The following is a 19646-nucleotide window of genomic DNA, read 5'->3' as shown; positions in this document are numbered from 1 at the left end:
GATCCATACCGCACCGTTGGAATTGACATACAGTTGTTTCATGGTCCGATCTACTTTCTGGCCCATGTTGTACTTCCGCATAGTGATCTTTTAAGGACTTCAGGGTCTCCCTGTGTCAGGTGGTTGTAGAGTTTAGAGCAGTTTTCAGTCCATCTATTCATGATCTCTCGGTCTTCACTTCGCTAATTCCCTGCCTCATCCAGAATGCTGCTGACTTTTGCCTGTTTAGTTTGTGTGAGGTCAGGGCATTCCATAGCACCGGGGTCCGGATGGAGAACGCTCTCAAGCCTGCATACTTCTTGGCTCTCGGAGTCACAAGTAGACCGGCATTTTCCGTGCGCAGACTCCGTACAGGAACATAGGGGGGAAATCAAAGAGATTCAGAGAGATAAGAGGGTGCAAGTCCATGCAAACCTTTATATGTTAATAAGAAAATCTTAAAGTCACATCTTAGGTGGACTGGGAGCCAGTGCAAGTTGGCCAATACAGGAGTAATATGCTCAAACTTTTTGGTCTTAGTCAAAAGTCTAGCTGCTGCATTCTAGATACTAGGCCCTAGATAATGTACATAATAAAGATTAATTTACCGGTAAAACAATGAAAATATAACGTTTTTCACCCTCTTCTGTACGTTTCAGCAGTGCCTTAATGGCACACTAACACATCATTTTCATATTTGGCAATCGTTTACTTCTTTGACCCGATTGTTGATGTCACTGTTTTCCACTTTTCCTTCCCCTTATCACTAACTTTCTTGGGACCCGTTATCATGGGAAGAAAAGGAAATAAAACAAAGAATACAAAATACAATAAAATGACATATGTAGTCCCTCTCAAACACTATCGGGACGGCGCTGATTGACTTAATAGGAAGAAGTGCTTGAGCAGGGCATTATCACCATCTACTGGTGTATTTGACCCTCTGTTTATTATTTTGGCAAGGCACATTAGCATGCATGCATTGCTTTTGACATCTTGTGTCTTCTTATGTGCATGCGTAACACAGGAAGATCAAGTTGCATACAAATCGCAATTAGATAGAATTGTGAACACTCTCACACAAACCTCTGATTCCACACAAAATTTTAAGCATTAAGCTCTGAAGTGTAAACCTATCCTTAGATCGATACTTAATGTTCTGACAGCAGCTAATTAATCTTATGTCAGAAATGAAGGAAAGATAGTTCACTAAGTGAGAAGCATTTAATTTTGCACACAGTGCTAGATTCAAAGCAGTCATTATCCACTCACGCTTTGGACTTCCAAGCTGTGAACAAATTGCATTCATGAAAACCATCTCCATTGTGTCAAGAGAGCTATTATGAGCTTTCATCCTGTCCTCTTGTTAGCAACGGCATTGTCAGCTAGCAAGTGTCCAGTTGTCTACGTATGCACTCTCTTGTTAAGGTTGTTAATTTAAGATCACGTTGGCCCTAATCCTATTGCTCATGGCATGCATGCATCAGCCAGGAGTCTAAACCTCCACTGCCAAAAGTACTGTAAATAGAGGCCTGACTGCAAATGAGTAGAAAGATGCTGGCTGAATTCAAAAGGAACATCTAAACCTCCGGATTTCTTGCAGACGAGCAGCATGTGGCCTGGAGGCTGAAAATCAACAAGAATGCTCGTTAAGAGAACGAGCTGGAATTGTTATTTTTATTCAGGACAGAGTCAAAGGATGCAACTAAAAAAGGAATACACAACTCATAAAAATAATACATTTTATAATAAGGACTATTGGGGCGGCATTATCCGCTCTTCCTCTTGATCAGGAGCCACTTGGTTGCACAAGAACGGTGTGATGAGCCATTGCTCCTTTACAACTTGGTTTATATGCATGGCTTCTATCAAAAATAGTATAGATTATGGTAATTTTGCATAACCCTCTGCAGCGATCTTGCATACATTACATTTATTAGGATCAGGGTTGGGTAGGGTTACTTTAACTTGATTACTTTCAATTACTTTTGGATTACTCCAATATCAAATATGCTAATAGAAGACAAAAGAAACTAAATATGAATAAAATGATGACTCACAACACGTGGTAAGCTTTCTCTCCTGGCTTTGATCTCCGGCAAAACTAACATGAAATGCGACAGAAACAAAATGAAAATAAATCCAAACAGCTTGCAACATCATTTTTGCCGTTCCATGTATTCTGTTACTCCCCAAGCCTGCACAAAATGTAGTAATTTTATTCATATTTAGTTTTTTTTGTCTTTTATTAGCATTTTTGGTATTGGAGTAATCCAAAAGTAATTGAAAGTAATCAAGTTAAAGTAACCCTACCCAACCCTGATTAGGATCTATGTCTGACGTATTAGATAGAAACATTGGATGGTGCGAGTGGCTAATGTGCATCTTGCGAATGTGGTTAGTAAATAAATTTTTCTAACAAACGGAGTTTGTATGTTCTCCCCGTGCTTGCGTGGGTTTCCTCCGGGCACTCCGGTTTCCTCCCACGTTCCAAAAACATGCATTTCAGGTGAATTGGCCGGTCCAAATTGTCCCTAGGTGTGAATGAGCGAATGAGTTGTCTGTCCCTGTGTGCCCTGCGATTGGCTGGCAACCAGTTCAGGGTCTCCCCTGCCCACTGCCCGGAGATGGCTGGGATGGGCTCCAGCCCCTCCGCGACCCTAATGAGGATAAGCGGTACGGCTGATGAGATGAGATGAGATGAGACAATTTATTGACCCGTTGAATTAAAGAGCCTAGTTTATTCTTTTCAAAACTCATCTCACCTTTTTGGAGCACCACATACGTTTTTAGATCATTATGTCAGGAAAACGGATGGAAAACCCTTTTTAAGTTAGTCTGAAGGGTGGCTACACACCTCATTTCATCTCATTAGCTGCACCGCTTATCCTCAGTAGGGTCGCCGGGGTGCTGGAGCCCATCCCAGCAATCATCAGGCAGTGGGCAGGGGACACCCTGAACTGGTTGCCAGCCAGTCGCAGGGCACACAGGGACACACAACTCGCTCATTCACACCTAGGGACAATTTGGACCGGCCAATTCACCTGAAATGCATGTCTTTGGAATGTGGGAGGAAACCCGATTGCCCAGAGGAAACCCTCGCAAGCACGGGGAGAACATACAAACTCCGCACAGTAAGGCCGGTAGCTGGATTTGAACCCACGCAGGAGGTTCCCACGACCTCAGAACTGTGCCGCACACGCGCTAACCACTGCGCCGCCGTGCTACGTGGCTACACACACTTTCGGTAAATTCTTTTTCCGGTTTTTGATAGTTCAATATACTTTAATCAAGACACACACCCTCTTGGATTTATGGACCTTTCTTTTACTAATCATCTACTGACGAAGCTTGAATAGAACACAAAACAATAATAAGAAAATAAAACAAAGACAACTAGAAGTTGGATGGACAACGTTGGCTTGATTATTTTGTGATTGTATTTTGATAGAGTTCCCCCTTTTACGTCACACCAATACCTAGCAACAACGAGATGTTCTGTGAAGTTCTGCTTTGTTTAAGATGACTTTCCAGTCTTTATATCCTCGGCTGTAGAGCGATGAGGAATCCTGGTAGGCTTGAGAGCCGGTTGGGACGAGGACCACCGGATGCAGAGTGTTGTAGGAGAGCTTGACTGCTGGTGGCTTGAGGCCAATGTTCCCTCTAAGCTGTTCGCATGCGCAATCGCGCACTGCTCGCACATTCTCAGCACACAGGAAAATCTATCCAGCGCAATGTTCCCTCTAAGCTGCGTGTGTGCGCAATTGTGCACTACCCAGAGCTTTTCCAAGAAAATCTAGCCAGCTCACAAAAATCAGGGCTCGAAATTGCTAATTAAGAAGAGTATTAAGTCAAAATTACAGTGCATGAAGGTAAAAATACAAGGGTTCCCCTGACGTTGTGTTCTAAATGCGGTATTTGGAAGTCAAGGTCGAAGTAGAACGAAGTTGAGTAAGGTCCGTAGAGTTTTTCGTGAACCGGCTTCTTCGGCTCGGCTCATTAAAAGGAACTGGCTCTTTCGGGTTCCAAACGGCTCTTCAGGTTGTTTTTCACATGAAACCTAACTGTCGTCAGCTCTTTTACACCTTTACTGCACTGTAGCGTCGGGAAGGAGCATTTGGTCTATATTTATTAAGAAAAAACAAATCATAACTTTCGTTAAAAATAAGCTAGAGCAGGAAATGCCAACCCTGTCCTCGAGAGACGCATTTCCTTTTTTTTTTTAGTTATTCTGCTCTTATACAGTTGATCCCAATCACCTGTATTATTATCAAGCTTCCACACACCTTGCTAACAAGCTGAACATTTGCATCACCTGAGTTGGAGAAGAGAAGCCTCCAAAACATGCAGGACATGCAGCTCTTGAGGACTGGGTTGGCCAGAGACTTGCTTTTTTTAACATACCGTAAATTCTGGACTATAGAGCGCACCTGATTATAAGCCGCACCCACCACATTTTAAGAGGATAACCTCTTTTGTACTTACACAAGCCGCAGCTGTATATAAGCCGCATGCGCCCACATCAAAATATGTAACACAATCACAAAATTAAGACAGACCCGACTTTGAGTCCCGCGTTTGTAACTGAATATAAAATTCACAGTCCAAAAACCACAGCCGGTAAAAATGAGCGGAAAATGATACCGGTACTTAAGGTTTGATGCAGACCTGCAGAGTCCGGATCCCGTTGAAAATAATCCAGGGGAAAAAAATGTATATTTCCAAAGGTAAGGGTGGGAAAAATATATATCCACTATTGTCCGCTGCGTCCACAAACACGTCTCACCTTTACTCCACTTCCCGTCAGCCCCCGTTGTTTTCGCCCCTTCTTTTTGATTCGCCCGTGGAAAACATATCAGAATAAGTCTCTAAAATAAATACATTACAAAGATATACAGTTGCAAATACATATTATATATGGTTACACATATTTACAAAGAAAGACGGTACACCAAGGAGTTTTCAAAGCTTTAATAATAATATTATAACTTTCATCCCAAACCGTGCCTGTGAAGGGTAGCAAAACGCTACTAGCAACACGCTCGCAACACAGTAAACGGGTCTGTTAAAAAAAAAAAATACCGTACATGTAGAAATCACGGTAAACCGTCCTCATCTTACTTCTTATAACTGACGTCATCAAAGTCGTCTTCCTTCAGTATGGGAAAGAGACTTTGTCATATAGACGTTGTCCCACGCTCCCATCCACTCCTGATTCTGTGCCCTCCTCTTCGTCACGTAGCAGACCGGCTTTTCGGAACCCGTTGGTGATGGTGGATTTTTTGATGCTGCCCCACGCTGTCAGGAGTTGCCTTTCGCGTGCGGCCAGCTTTAGTGAAAGATTTCTCGCCGCTAGTCAAGCCAAGAAGTTGCAGTCTTCCTCGGCGCATATATTCGACCGGTCTAAATCTTACTTTTTGTACTCGAGCTCCGCTGGCGGCTGTCAGAAAAATTACATAAATTGGCCGCATCACTGAATAAGCCGCAGGGTTACGTTTGGGAAAAAAGTAGCGGCTAATAGTCTGGAATTTACGGTACTCATAAATTTTATGGCGGGCTGGATTCAATCATCCGTATGTTTGACATGCCTGCTATACCTCTTCCTACGCATTGTCCTTCAAACGGCACAAAGTCTGCGGTGGTTGTCTGGAAGACAAGACAACCAGCTGTCAATCAGAGACAAGTCGAGGTCAACATATTGGCCAAAGCATCGCTTAACATGATAGATACGAGCTCTCTGCTTAGAAAGGCAAGACGCGTTTTAAAAAAACATTTTTGTGAATGTGTACCAAAAGGCCTTTTTTACACCCATTTGTTTCACTCTGAACACGTGTCGAATGTCATGACAGGCAGTTGTACTTCATCGAATATATTTTATCGTAAAGCACCGGAGGTTTCTGTCTACGTTATCTCGCATTGAATTTCATTAACATAAATGAGCGTGCCGAAAATTATCGCAAATATAATGTTTCCAACTGAGAAAACTGTTGACAGTCTTGCAGTGGCCTTTGTTGAAATTTACATTATATTACTTCTATATTGTGTTGGTGATAGAAAGGAGTAGATTGTGAAAGGATAGTGGGATTGTGGACGCGTTCTTAAGGATGGGCTGGGCACCCGTATGATGCAGCAGGGGTAAACCAGTGAAAAACTGTCGGGTTGAACAAAAGAGTGTGTTGTGTCACCCTGACCCGAGTGACATGGCCGCTTTCTGGTGTCCCATTTCATCTGGAGGGACGAAAGCATGACCAACTTGTTTGGGTGTTTGGGCAATTGGGTTGGCCATAGTCCCAAAAATTTTGTGTGTGTTTATTGCTACTTTTTTATTTTCCTTTTATTTTCTTTGTTATTGTATATGTTTGTCTTGCTGTCGGTCACCCCTCTTGAGGAATATGACCAAGGAAGATAGATAGATGGATAGACATTCTATTACACAACATAGGGAAAACCATGTACCATGACTTTATTTATTTTCAAAAGCTGACAATTGACTTTGAAACATGGTGCACCTTTATGTAGATCAATATTGAGTCGCAACAGGTCTCGCAACTACGGTAAGCAGTCGGCGACGCGTTTTTTCCACCGTAGAAAAAATGAGCGGTGCATGCTGGGATGTATATACCAGGCGTCTCATTTTCCTAACCAATGTGTTAAAAATAAACGGAAACAATACCGGACAGGAAATGCCAACAGGAAACAGGACCGAGTCAAAACCCACGTCTTGTGGGGCAGAGGTTTGTTGACGGACTCACAAAGGAAAAATGAAAGCACTGAGCTTAAATAGACGGAAGTCCAATCTGTCAATGAGCCGCAGCTGGCGCCACACGTGCAGGGCCAATTGGGCGCCATGGCAACCATGACAAAATACAGTTTAAATGTTATGTTGGTATTATGTTCATTGTACTTTGCCAACCTCTGACCTGATATTAATTAATTAATGTATTTCCTTATTTTTTTGATTGTTTACTTCATGCAAAGCCAGTAAAAAGTGAAGGAATGCCGTACTAGTATACCAAGATGTATCATTTTTAGGATCAGGCAAAGATGGGATATTTAGCATTGATTGAAGGCTAATAATAATATTAACACATTGTACTTCGAAGTGCCTTTCAGGACAAACAAGGTCACTGTACATGGTTAGGAATTAATTATTAAAATGTACCGTTTACCAAATTGTTCGAATTAGTTATCTGACTCCATTAACCAAACACAACCTACATCCACCTAACAATGCGCGCTCGTTTCTTGATGGAAAAGATGAACAAGAGAACGCCGACATTTTCACACGGTGGCAGATTTAATTTCTTTAACAATTTAACTAAGTGTACTCCATCAAAACGGCAGAATTAGTGTTGTCGGAGTCTCTGGGAAGCCTCTCTGAAGTCCTCCAGCCTTCTCCTCTTGGCCCACGTCTTTCTGCAAGATAGTGTGCCGGCTCCTCCCATGGGCGTGCCAATGAAGCCCAACGTGAGCTACACTACCTCGGCGCGATGTCTGGAAAACTCAAAACAGCAGAGTGTTTCTCAAAACATTGCCTGCCGTCCTACGTCATCAGGGCCTCTCCGCGTCTGGATGCGCTGATTATCTTATCAGCCTCACGTCCTGTTCCTGTCATTCCTGTTGACAATATTTTCCTACCAGCGTGTCCTGAACTTTCACTGCTCATCGGGGAAAATCTTCATTGCACTCAATAAATGTAACTTGTATTCAATCGTATAAAATCCTTTATAGTCAAATGTATGAAATCCTTCAACATGTAGTAACAAACAACAATAAAGCAAGAATAAAACGGTAGAGTTAAAAGGGGGCGGTATGTGAGGCAGATGATCAAGAAAAGGCAAGTCTGAAAAGGTGGGTTTGGTGTTCGGATTTAAAGGTGGACCGGGTTGCAGAATTCCGTTGGTCAGGTGGCAGTGAGTTCCAGAGCCGGGGGGCAGAGCGGCTGAAATATTACCATCGGAAGGCTTCATTCTCTGCACTTTTCAAAACCATCATAACAGAATTAAGCTTGAAATGGGAGTGAGGAGAACACATTGCTTGTTTGTTGATTATTATCTACGGTACTACTCATCTTACTTTCAGATGACAAATTGTTGCCATTCCGACCTTGTGTGATTGTTATGGCTTCTTGTAAAACGTCATCTCTCGTACCGTTATCGAAACAGAAAATATTCAAGGTTTGGAAAACGTATCGAAGGTACAGAGAAAGAATTCCAATCCTTATCTAAGGCCGTTTAATTTTCAGAATCAATACATAGGAGAGGTATTCCTGGTCTGCATTTTTTATATATAGCGCTTATCAAGTCACTGAAGACCTCCCAATGTGCTACACACTTGCCAATTCCCACACTCACACACCGATAGCGGCGTCAGCCATGCAAGGCTTATCGGGGGCATTAGGGATTCATTGTCATGCCCAAGGACACTTCGACATATAGATAGATAGAGATGGATAGATAGATAGATACTTTATTCATCCCCGTAGGGAAATTCACACTTCCAGCAGTCTACTCCGTTGTTTATTAACAGATGAACATGATGCCCTAGAAGTGCTTGTAGCGGAGTGAATGACGTCACGCTAGTCCAAAAGTTCGACATCCCTGCCGTCAGATGGAAATCTTTTCTTTGTGGAATCCAGGGATACTCCACCTCGTGTTAGCAAGTCCGCCTCCTCTCCGATTCCCCCCGGCTTTCGTGTCTCTGTATAGCGGCGTTGAAGCCAGATAGCTCCGGGTAGCTCCGGGTGGCTACACGTTAGCGTCCGGAATGCTAAACGTGAGCCACGTTTCCGCAAAACACAGCAACTGCGCTCCCTGTGCGCTGCAATGTTTTCCACCAGCACTCGATGATCTTATTTGGTCGTGAGTTCGCATTTACCATGATTACGGATGGTACCGAAGACTTACAACGCCGCTAGCCGCTTAGCTAGCTCCGGCTCTTCTTCCACGATAGACCCCTTCATCACGCCGGCACGAGAATTCTTCAGGGCAAGGAGTTGATTCCTTGAATAGACGCATTTTTGTGCGCTAAAACCCATGTCCATGGGATAGAAGTAATCCATAGTGTAGTTGTCAAAACGGGAAGAAAAACACCGAAGATAGGAGCAGACAATAAAACAATAGGGCAGCTGCTGGAAAAGGCAGCCGCTTGTGGCAGCGCCGCTTTGATATAACACAAAGGAGCTGGGAATCGAACCTGTGACCTCTTTATCCCAAGACAAGCGCTTTACCTCCTGAGCTACTGCTTGTTTTACTCCCTCTTTAATATTCACATTGACAATAAAACCGTGTATATTCACCTTTTGTACAGTCTTGGTTCTTAATTTTGAAAAAAAAATCTCTTTAACTGACGTCATTTGCATGCAGCAGATAATTGTATAGTCACACTGTATGGAGCAATGAATGCATTCTGAGTGAAGTTCAAAATCCAAGAAATGTAAATGACGTACAGTACTCTTTAAGAACTTCCTATGTTGTTGGCATGGAGACACATTCCAGTCAACACAGGCAACGCTCATGAAAGAAAACGTTTTTCAACAATTCACCTTGTATAACATTCTGCAGATGTATACCTCACTACAAACCTGTGCTTGTATTTGTATTTCTTGGTCATTTTTTCATTCATGTTGCAAACCAGAATGAAGAAATCTCTTGAAAAGAAAAAAGGGATGACAGGTCGAAGCCAAGGGCGATATAAGTTGGACGCTTTTTCAATCAGTCATATAAACAAATTATCATATATTAGATTATTATAACAATCATTTGTTAATCCGTTAAAAATGATAAGATTTTGGGGATATATAGAGATGCTGCCCTACTTACGAACAATCGTTTGTAAGTTGAATGATATTTTGTATGCTTAAGGTTTATATCAGTATATTTAAGGCTTGTATAAGTAACCTGCATTCTTTTTGACTAAAAAATATACATTTCATTAAATAATATTCTCTACAAAGATAAATAAAATTGAGTTTAACTTACTTTTGGAAGATGCGCTTCAAAAGTTGGATGGAAAAAAAAGCGTTCCCACCATTCTCTCAACCGCATCACGCTTTCCTATTCCACTTTCATTTCAAAAGAAACGGCTCGCCTCTTCTTCACACTTTACACCAACCATATTGAATGCAATCACGAGATGTTAAACAATACAAATGTCCAATTTCTTAGGGGGACCAGAACAGAACAGGAAACCCCAGAGCGTTCGTTACAGTTCTTTATTTAGGGAAGCGTAAAATTACTAAATTTTGTGCAGGCTTGGGGAGTAACGGAATACATGGCACGGCAAAAAATGATGCTGTCAAGCTGTTTGGATTGATTTTCATTTTGTTTCTGTCGCATTTTATGTTCGTTTTGCCGGAGATCAAAGCCAGGAGAGAAAGCTTACCACGTGTTGTGAGTCATAATATTATTCATATTTAGTTTCTTTTGTCTTTTATTAGCATATTTGGTATTGGAGTAATCCAAAAGTAATTGAAAGTAATCCAGTTAAAGTAACCCTACCCAACCCTGCTTACAAAATTGAAAAAATTATTTTGAATTCGGCCATGAAAAACTGAATTCAAACAACAACCATTTTCACTCTATTGCATCTGTTTTTGTTTTCAGGTAGCAGGTCTTTTTCGAGATCCAAGTATCGGGAACGCCATCAACATTGTTGTCGTCCGACTCATCCTACTGGAACAAGAAGAGGTAAAACCGTTGCCTTACATTTATTTCACAGCCATGCTAATTATAATTGCGTTTTTACAACATCTTAATGTTATTGCTCAAGGTCATAACATCCCTCGCTCACCTAAGCGACCTTGAAGCTAAAAGAGGGAACTGTGTTGTTTTTCTATAATTACCTCAGCCGGGAATATAATTGGCTCCCCTCTGCTTTCTAATGAAAGACAATCATTGTAATTTGGATTCGTTGTAAATTCTTGGACATCACTCAGTGTCCAATTGTCATTGAATGGCAATATTTTGACCCTCTGTTAGAACATACATTTCTAGCGTAGATGTGAATACATGAAATATTCTCTGGACATTCTGAACTACAGTGTGCACTTTTGTAAATGCAGAATGAAAATATGAATGAATGAATGGAACTTTTATTTCGAGCAGAACATAACAAAAGCAACAACAAAACACAAAAGTCGAAAAAGTGTCAAGACCAGAACAGAGACAGGACCCACTTGCGTACGTTTCTCTCAGTTTTATTGGGAAGAAGGGAAAGGATTGCACACACGATCCGGTGATCGCTGGTCGCGGGGAGCAGGTTGCTCTAAACGCGGAAGTGGTACTTCCGTGGCGGGCAATGGCGGTGTCGGGAGCGGAAAAAACAGGTCAGTAGCCGGGACAGGAGAGCAAAAAACGTGGTCAAGATCAGAAAATGGGTTGAAGCCAGGAAACAGACAGGAGCCAAAACAGGAGTGAGTCGGGGTCGAAAAGCTTGCTTAGCGTAAACTGATTTCTTCTTCGTTGGATTATGCTTCTCGCAATCCGTTCGTCTTGCAAACTATTTTTGATTACAAATAAACAGACTCGTAAAAAGATTCAATTGAAGCCTTTTTCCTGATGAGGGTCAGTTCATGTTTTTTTTATACATGCACGAAGCACAAAGTTACATTAAACTTCCCTTAGGCATACATTCCACCTGTCTCACTCTAACCTTTACTGCTTGGGCGCCCCTGGTGGCCTTTAGAAAAAAATGCATAAACTAGCCGCATCATTGCATAATCCGCAGGGCTGGAAGCTGCGGAAAAAAGTTGCGGTCTATAGTCCTAATTTTGTGGTATTTGCTATATGTAGGCACGCAAACTGCAAAATTAATTTTGTGACAAAACAAAACATAAATATTAGTTACTAAGTGGGTCAGCTTGGTGGCCTTGGGGTTATGGCGCCCGCCCCGAGACTGGGAGGTTATGGTTCAAGCCTCGACCGAGTCATGCCTAAGACTTAAAACATTGGTACCCGTTGCCTCCCTGCTTGGCGTTCAGCATTAGGGGTTGGAATTGGGGGGTTTGGTCACCTAATGACTCCCAACACCTCAGTTGGGTTGAGAGGGGGGGCTGGGAATCCCCTCCTCTGAATCAATCTCCCAAAAAGAGCCAGAAATGACTCTAGCCACCTACCACTAGGGGGATATGGCTGTGGTATATAAGGGGGTCACGGCTTGTGGTATAGAAATAGAACCTGTAGAAGGACTTTGAGAAAGTGATAAGGGTGGAGTAAAACTTTGAATCTCAGAACAGCGAGGCAGATGTCCTAACCACTTCCCCACCATGGTATCTTTGCCCAATTATTGTAATTTCTTTAATTACTACTGTAACTGTAATCACTTTAATTGCAGGATAGGAGATTGATTTAGCATTCCCTCACACTCTGAATCCTGTAGGAAGTTGTGTGGAAATTTACCATACAAAAAAAGACTTCAAATACAATTTGTGGGATATCTTTTAACACAATTTATATATTAATTAGGAGGAAGTTATAATAGCCACCAACCCATGTCGGAATAAAAAATGCAGCGAGTGCCTTTCCTTCTTCCATAAAACGGAAACTTTTTATTTAAAATCCAATCCGAACACAGACAGGCTTCAAAATAAAGTAATACCTCGATGTCATGTGGTTTTCACGATTTTGCTATGTCACATATTAGCATTGTGCTTTAGGTTCGGTATTCTGTTTGGCAAAACTCTCCCAAATATAGTAGTTATTGGTCATAGATAAATGCATGTTTACAGCACACAGTCCTTTTATTTGTTAAATGATTGCTTAGGCCTGTAAAAAGGTTTTGTAATTTGATTTCAATCCGTTAAGTATTTAATTGTAAAACAATTGTAAATATACATTTTCGTTCATGGATTACGCCTATCAAAAGTTCATTTTGGAACCTAACCACGGCAATAAACGAAAGATCAGTGTACTAAAATTGACAGTTTTAGCAGAACGCAGATTAGAGAAGGAAATTAAATGTTTTGGAGATAAAGTGTTTGAGGAGTATGTTAGGAGTGACAAGATTGGATAGATTGAGAAATGAAATTGTGAGAGACAGAACTGGAGTAGTAGTGGAACTGAGCAAGCGTGTAGACACATGGAGAGGATGGTTGAGGAGCAAATGTTGAAGAGGATCTACAAGAGCAGAAGTAAATGGAAGGAGACCAAGAGGAAGGCCGCGATTGACATGGATATATGGTGTTATGAGTGCACTGCAGGAAAGAGGTTTAAATATAGTGGAAGCTAGAGCTCTTGTTGGTGATAGGAATGAGTGGAGGGATGTTGTAAAAGGATAGTGGGATGTTTAGATGTGTTTTAAGGGATGGGCACCTGTATGATGCGGCAGGGGTAAACCAGTGAAAGCTGTCGGGCCCTGCTGTTAAACAGAAGAGTGTGTTGTGTCATCCTGGCCCGAGTGACATGGCCGCTTTCTTGTGTCCCGTTTCATCTGGAGGGACGAAAGCAACAACTTGGGGGCCGAGGTGCTTAACTTGTTTGGGTGTTTGGGGATTTGGGTTGGCCATTGTCCAAAAATTTTTGTGTGTTTTTTGCTCCTTTTTCCCTTTTTTTTTCTTTTTTTGGATGTGTTTATCTTGCTGTCAGTCACACCTCTCGAGGGATATGACCAGGGTAGGTAGGTAGGTAGGTAGGTAGGTAGGTAGGTAGGTAGGTAGATAGATAGATAGACAGACAGATAGATAGATAGACAGACAGACGGACAGTAATTACAAAAGTTGCATTGGTCCAGCAGTCCCATTGCAAACTATATATTGTTTTATTCCACTGCCAGATTTTCTTGATCATTTCAAGTATTATTTATTGAACTGAAACTTATTTTTCCACTTCAATAAGAAATTATTCCTAAAATTATCATAATAATATAATTATATTATATTAATATAATAATTTGACAGTGTCAGAGCCAACTCAGGGATCCAGAAGCACAATGCAGAAACAGGTTAGTGCAGTGGTCTTTATTTCGGGCAGGGTTCGGTACGCACAGAATCGGGTATCGAGGCAACAGTTTCTACAACACCAGAGGCAGTAGTTCTTGGTCCAAGGGGCAGGTGAGGAGTCGCTGTCCCAGAATGCAGAAAGCGGTTCTCCTGATCCAGAAGGAAAGGCAAGGGTTTGGTAACCTGGGATAACAAGATTGAGACAAAAAGGCTCAGAACGTGACAAGACAAGCAACAAACTAGCACAGAGCAGAGGAAACTGAGTGTTTAAATAGTGAAGAGAAAGAGGTGTGATACGAGGGTAATCAGGACAAGTCAACGCAGTGTGGGGTGGAAATTAGAGCCAGGAAGTGAATGACCAAAAAGAGAAAGTCAAGTCATGTGAGAGGTAGAGAGGAAAAAACAAACCTGAGTACAGGACTGTGAGACAGCTACCGTAAATTCCGGACTATAAGCCGCTACTTTTTTCCCAAATGTTCAGCCCTGCGGCTTATTCAGTGAAGCGGCCAATTTATGTAATTTTGTGTGGCACAGTTCTGAGGTCGTGGGAACCTCCTGAGTGGGTTCAAATCCAGCTCCCGGCCTTACTGTGCGGAGTTTGTATGTTCTCCCTGTGCTTGCGTGGGTTTCCTCCGGGCACTCCAGTTTCCTACAACATTCCAAATACATGCATTTCAGGTGAATTGGCCAGTCCAAATTGTCCCTAGGTGTGACTGAGCGAGTGAGTCGTCTGTTCCCGTGTGCCCTGCGATTGGCTGGCAACCAGTCCAGGGTGTCCCCTGCCCACTGCCCAATGATTGCTGGGATGGGCTCCAGCATCCCCGTGACCCTACTGACGATAAGCGGTGCAGCTGATGATGATGATGATGATGTTTAATATGTATTTGCAACTGTATATTTTTGTAATGTATTTATTTTAGGGACTTGTGATATGTTTTCTACGAGCGAGCGAATCAAAAAGAAGGGGCGGAGCAAATGCGGGCTGACGGGAAGTGGGGTAAAGCTGAGTTAAATCTCTTTATTGTTGCAGCCGACAGTAGTGAATACATATTTTTCCCACCTTTAACTTTGGAAATATACATTTTTTTCGTTGGATTACTTTCAATGGGACCTGGACTTTTGCATTAAATTCTAACTACCGGTATCATTTTCCGTTCATGTTGCCGATTGTGGAGGATGGATTGTGTACTTTATTTGCAGTTACAATCGCGGCACCTAAAGTCAGGTTTGGGATAAACTTGTGACTGTGTTACATGTTTAAATGTTGGCGCATGCGGCTTATATACAGGTGCGGCTTGTGTAATGACAAAACTAATAATGTCCGCAAAATGTGGTGCGTGCGGCTTATAATCAGGTGCGCTCTATAGTCCGGATTTTACGGTAATTCGGCCCATTTTAAGTACAGCTGTAGTATTCTATATTACGAGAATGTATCTTAAATACCTAAAATAATATAAATTGTGCAAATTGGACAGGATAATTCAACTTGAAAAGTTGATTCTTTGAATTGCATCACTGCATTTATTTCTCAAATTATTGTTAATGGAGGAGTTATCGCATTGTTGTTTTTCTGTGACGTTCATATAATGACATCTAATTTAGCTGACACCAACAAGAGTACTGCATTTTTCCTTTCAAAATATAACACATTTTTCTTTGTAGCTGGTTATTGTAACTTGTCATTTTGCTCACTTATGGTACATTTTCAGCGTTTTGACCATTTTTCATAACTATCATCTTTCCCTTTGTGACATTTGATGTGCAGGAAGACTTGAAGATTACTCACCATGCTGACAACAGCTTGAACAGCTTCTGTAAGTGGCAAAAGCATCTCAACATGAAAGGTGATGATCATCCTCTGCACCACGATGTAGCCGTCCTACTCACGAGGTAAACAAAAGATTTACTAGATACATGTAAAACGCTTAAAGATATTCAAGATGTTTTTTTTCTCAAATTAAACAAATATTGTGTGGTTATGCAGATATGTTGCAAAATATTCCACTGGAATCAAGAAATTTAGTTCAGTCAAGTCACATTTATTTATACAGTATGTTTAAGGTGTATATCACAAAATGTCTCAAAGGACTGAACAGGCCACCATTACACCATCTCATGATCTAAAACCGACATCCAGGCAAGGAATAACTCAAAACCTCAACATGAGAGGAAATAAGAAACCTTGAGAAGGGCCCACCCAAGTGCTGGTGAATACAGATATTCTGTATTGTCCTGTCTTTTTTCCGACTGCCTGCCTGGTGGTGATACGAAGGAGAAGGACGATTGGAGATGAGTCAGCGGACCAGCGTTTGACCTGGAGCATGTGAACGCCTGCATGGACCAGCTGGCAGAGATAAGAAGCTGCGTCGTGGCCGTCATAGACTTTCTGGACTAGTTTACAGGCTGGGGGCGTCGCTGCTGTCATGCACTTTCCGGACAAATTTTCAACATGTTACCTAGTGTGTACTATGTTTGTGTATTGTAATACTAAATGTAATTCACCCTGGTCATCCTGAAAGGGGGATACCACTTGTGAGGTCCCTTCTCAAGGTTTCTCTTTTTCCTCACGCTGAGGTCTTGAGTTGTTCCTTGCCCGCATGTTGGTTTAAGATCAGGTAATTGTCATGGTAATCCTGTGCAGTCCTTTGAGAAATTTTTGTGATTAAGGGCTATATAAATAAATTTGACTTGACTACAGATGATGACATGCTTCAGGTCAAGGTGCCGCTGACTCACCGCTGTACCTGCTTCTCCCTTGTTCGACCACCAACCAAGCAGCCAAAAGGGACAGGAGAAGGAAATTATGAGCTTGGCATCAATCATAAGCTATTAAATTGAAGTGTGACTTAAGTCTAGCTTTAAATACTTCCACTGAGGTTGCAGATCTTACCTCCAGAGGTGGAGCATTTCACAGCACCATCTCAAAGTTGACCGATTTGGCTCATATCGAGGTCGAGATCCTATATCTCGCGAGTCAGGTCACCATCGATAGAAAAGTTAGGTTCAGTATATTACTCAACTGCTGTTAATAGTCGATGTGTCACACCAACAGACAATGTTTTGGCTGCTTGTCGTTAACAGAGTTGGGTAGGGTTACTTTAACTTGATTACTTTCAATTACTTCTGGATTACTCCAAAACCAATAATGCTAATAAAAGACAAAAGGAACTAAATATGAATAAAATGATGACTCACAACACGTGGTAAGCTTTCTCTCCTGGCTTTGATCTCTTTGATCTCCGGCAAAACTAACATAAAATGCGACAGAAACAAAATGAAAATCAATCCAAACAGCTTGCCAACATTATTTTTGCTGTTCCGTGTATTCCGTTACTGCCCAAGCCTGCACAAAATTTAGTAATTTTAGTCATATTTAGTTTCTTTTGTCTTTTATTACCATATTTGGTAGTGGAGTAATCCAAAAGTAATTGAAAGTAATCAAGTTAAAGTAATTCTACCCAACCCTGGTCGTTAACGAATCCTTTATATAAAAGCTCAATAAATAACCTATCATCGCTCTTTAGACACTTTATGATGAAAACCCACAAAACAAACTGTAAACACACAAAAACACCAGAAAACCATCCAGGGCAATTCTATTGGGTGAGCGGTGGGGATGGGCATTCCCAACAAATGCAAGACAAAATGTTTTTTATGACATTTTTGCTATTACATTCCTAAAAATTGAGATAAAAGTAAGATACAAAGTGGCTTTATGGTTTTAGTGACATAGCGCGAGTGACGTGTACACGCTCCAGCTAGGGGGGACAATTCTCGGCACAACACCGGTTGACACCGATGTCTAGCGGTTGAAGCTCCTTTGTCAGCTGCCCCAGGATGATTGCTTCACTATTTTTTTTCACATCGGCATCCCGATGGGCACACATAGAGTCACAAATCAAGAGCGAAGGGGCGGCATGAAAAAAAATCACCTGGTATTCTGACAAAAACATCCCTTAGCTATTCTTTCATCATGCTTTCGTCCATCCACCCTTTTCATTTGCTTGTTTGCATACGATAGCGGCAAAGCCCACAATTTAGTGGGGACCCCCACAATTCAAATTTTCACTGGAAATTCCACACTGCTGTCCTCTGTCACGTCCGCCAAAAAGGCGCGCTGTGTTATAGGGCGCGGGTCATATTTTGAATAGTCAAGTCTAGTCAAATGTATTTATATAGCCCTTAATCACAAAAATGTCTCAAAGGACTGCACAGGATTACAATGACACAATTACCTGATCTTAAACCAACATGCGGCCAAGGAACAACTCAAAACCTCAGCGTGAGGAAAAAGAGAAAGCTTGAGAAAGGACCTTACAAGTGGTATCCCTCTTTCAGGATGACCAGGGTGAATTCCATTTAGCATTACAGTACACAAACATAGTAAACACTAGGTAACATGTTGAAAATTTGTCCGGAAAGTGCATGACAGCAGCGACGCCCCCAGCCTGTAAACTAGTCCAGAAAGTCTATAACGGCCACGACGCAGCTTCCCATCTCTGCCAGCTGGTCCATGCAGGCGTTGACATGCTTCAGGTCAAACGCTGATCCGCTGACTCATCTCAAATCGTCCTTCTCCTTCGTATCACCACCAGGCAGGCAGTCGGAAAAAGACAGGACAATACAGAATATGAGGTGGGCATCAATCAAAAGCTTTGGAATAGAAGTGTGTCTTAAGCCTTGATTTAAAAAACTTCCATTGAGGTTGCAGATCTTATCTCCGGAGGCAGGGCGTTCCATAGCACCGGGGCACGGATGGATAACGCTCTCAAACCGGCAGACTTTTTGGCTCTCGGAGTCACAAGTAGACCGGCATTTTCCGAGCGCAGACTCAGTGCAGGAACATATGGGGAAATCAAATCAGAGAGATATTTGTATGTTAATAAGAGAACCTCAAAGTCACATCTTAAGTGGACTGGGAGCCAGTGCAAGTTGGCCAATACAGGAGTAGAATAGAACTGAAGACTTTTACGTGTCTCTCATGGGCGTGAAAATACGGTACCTGGCTGTTTTTTGGATGAAAGCAACGATACTGAACATTGACATGCTTTCTTGCAAAGATAAAAATAAGCAATTTTACAGCACACTAGGTTTTACAGCACACTAGTTGAAAAATGGATTTGACTACTATTTCTGAACAATGTAACAGAAGGTGCCCTTTATGTGGTCATCTGAGAAATTTAGACTTGTTGATATCACACTGTATTTCATGAGAAGTCCTTTTTTTACTAGTATATATTGTTCAAATGGATTTTGCTTTGAGGCAGCTGAGATTCCATTCTCTGTTTCCGCAGGAAAGACATCTGTGCCTCCATCAACAGGCCGTGTGAAACTCTGGGTTTGTCCCATGTGGTGGGGATGTGTCAATCACATCGCAGCTGCAGTATTAGTGAAGACACCGGCCTACCGGTAGCTTTCACTGTTGCTCATGAGCTGGGACACAAGTAAGCTTCCAAGGAACACATTTTACACTCTTGTTTTAAAAGAAAAATGTGCTGTGACTAAAAACTCTGTTGCATTAAAAGATTATATCTTACCTTTGGCACAAGGGTGAGGCCTTTTCTTTTGAAAGTTTTTTTGGTGGAGACAATTTTGCCGAGGAAGTTTTGAAGCAAAGCTACTGGGTGAGTGAGTGATAAAATGACTACAGTAGAGGAAACACCAGAGTCAAACAAAATTTGAACAAAACCCCAAAATGTATTGAACAAAACCAAGGCAATAGAAACAATTA

The 19646-nt window shown here is 41.8% G+C and overlaps 1 protein-coding gene across 3 annotated transcripts in view; it reads left to right on the top strand.

The window, feature by feature from the left end:
- The window catches only part of adamts7 (ADAM metallopeptidase with thrombospondin type 1 motif 7), a 223794-nt gene that overhangs the window by 32404 nt on the left and 171744 nt on the right, over window positions 1-19646 (top strand). For all 3 annotated transcript variants that reach the window (XM_088333622.1, XM_088333620.1, XM_088333621.1), the window contains exons 5-7: window positions 10584-10667; window positions 15681-15805; window positions 19210-19359. In XM_088333622.1, coding sequence (XP_088189748.1) covers window positions 10584-10667; window positions 15681-15805; window positions 19210-19359 — 359 coding nt within the window. The remainder of the gene's footprint in view (window positions 1-10583; window positions 10668-15680; window positions 15806-19209; window positions 19360-19646) is intronic.

This window comes from Urocampus carinirostris, chromosome 4 (genome assembly GCF_059441175.1).
Source record: "Urocampus carinirostris isolate Australia breed hairy pipefish chromosome 4, RoL_Ucar_1.0, whole genome shotgun sequence".
NCBI classification, from domain to species: Eukaryota; Metazoa; Chordata; class Actinopteri; order Syngnathiformes; family Syngnathidae; genus Urocampus; species Urocampus carinirostris.
This window is presented reverse-complemented; position numbering and strand designations above follow the sequence as displayed.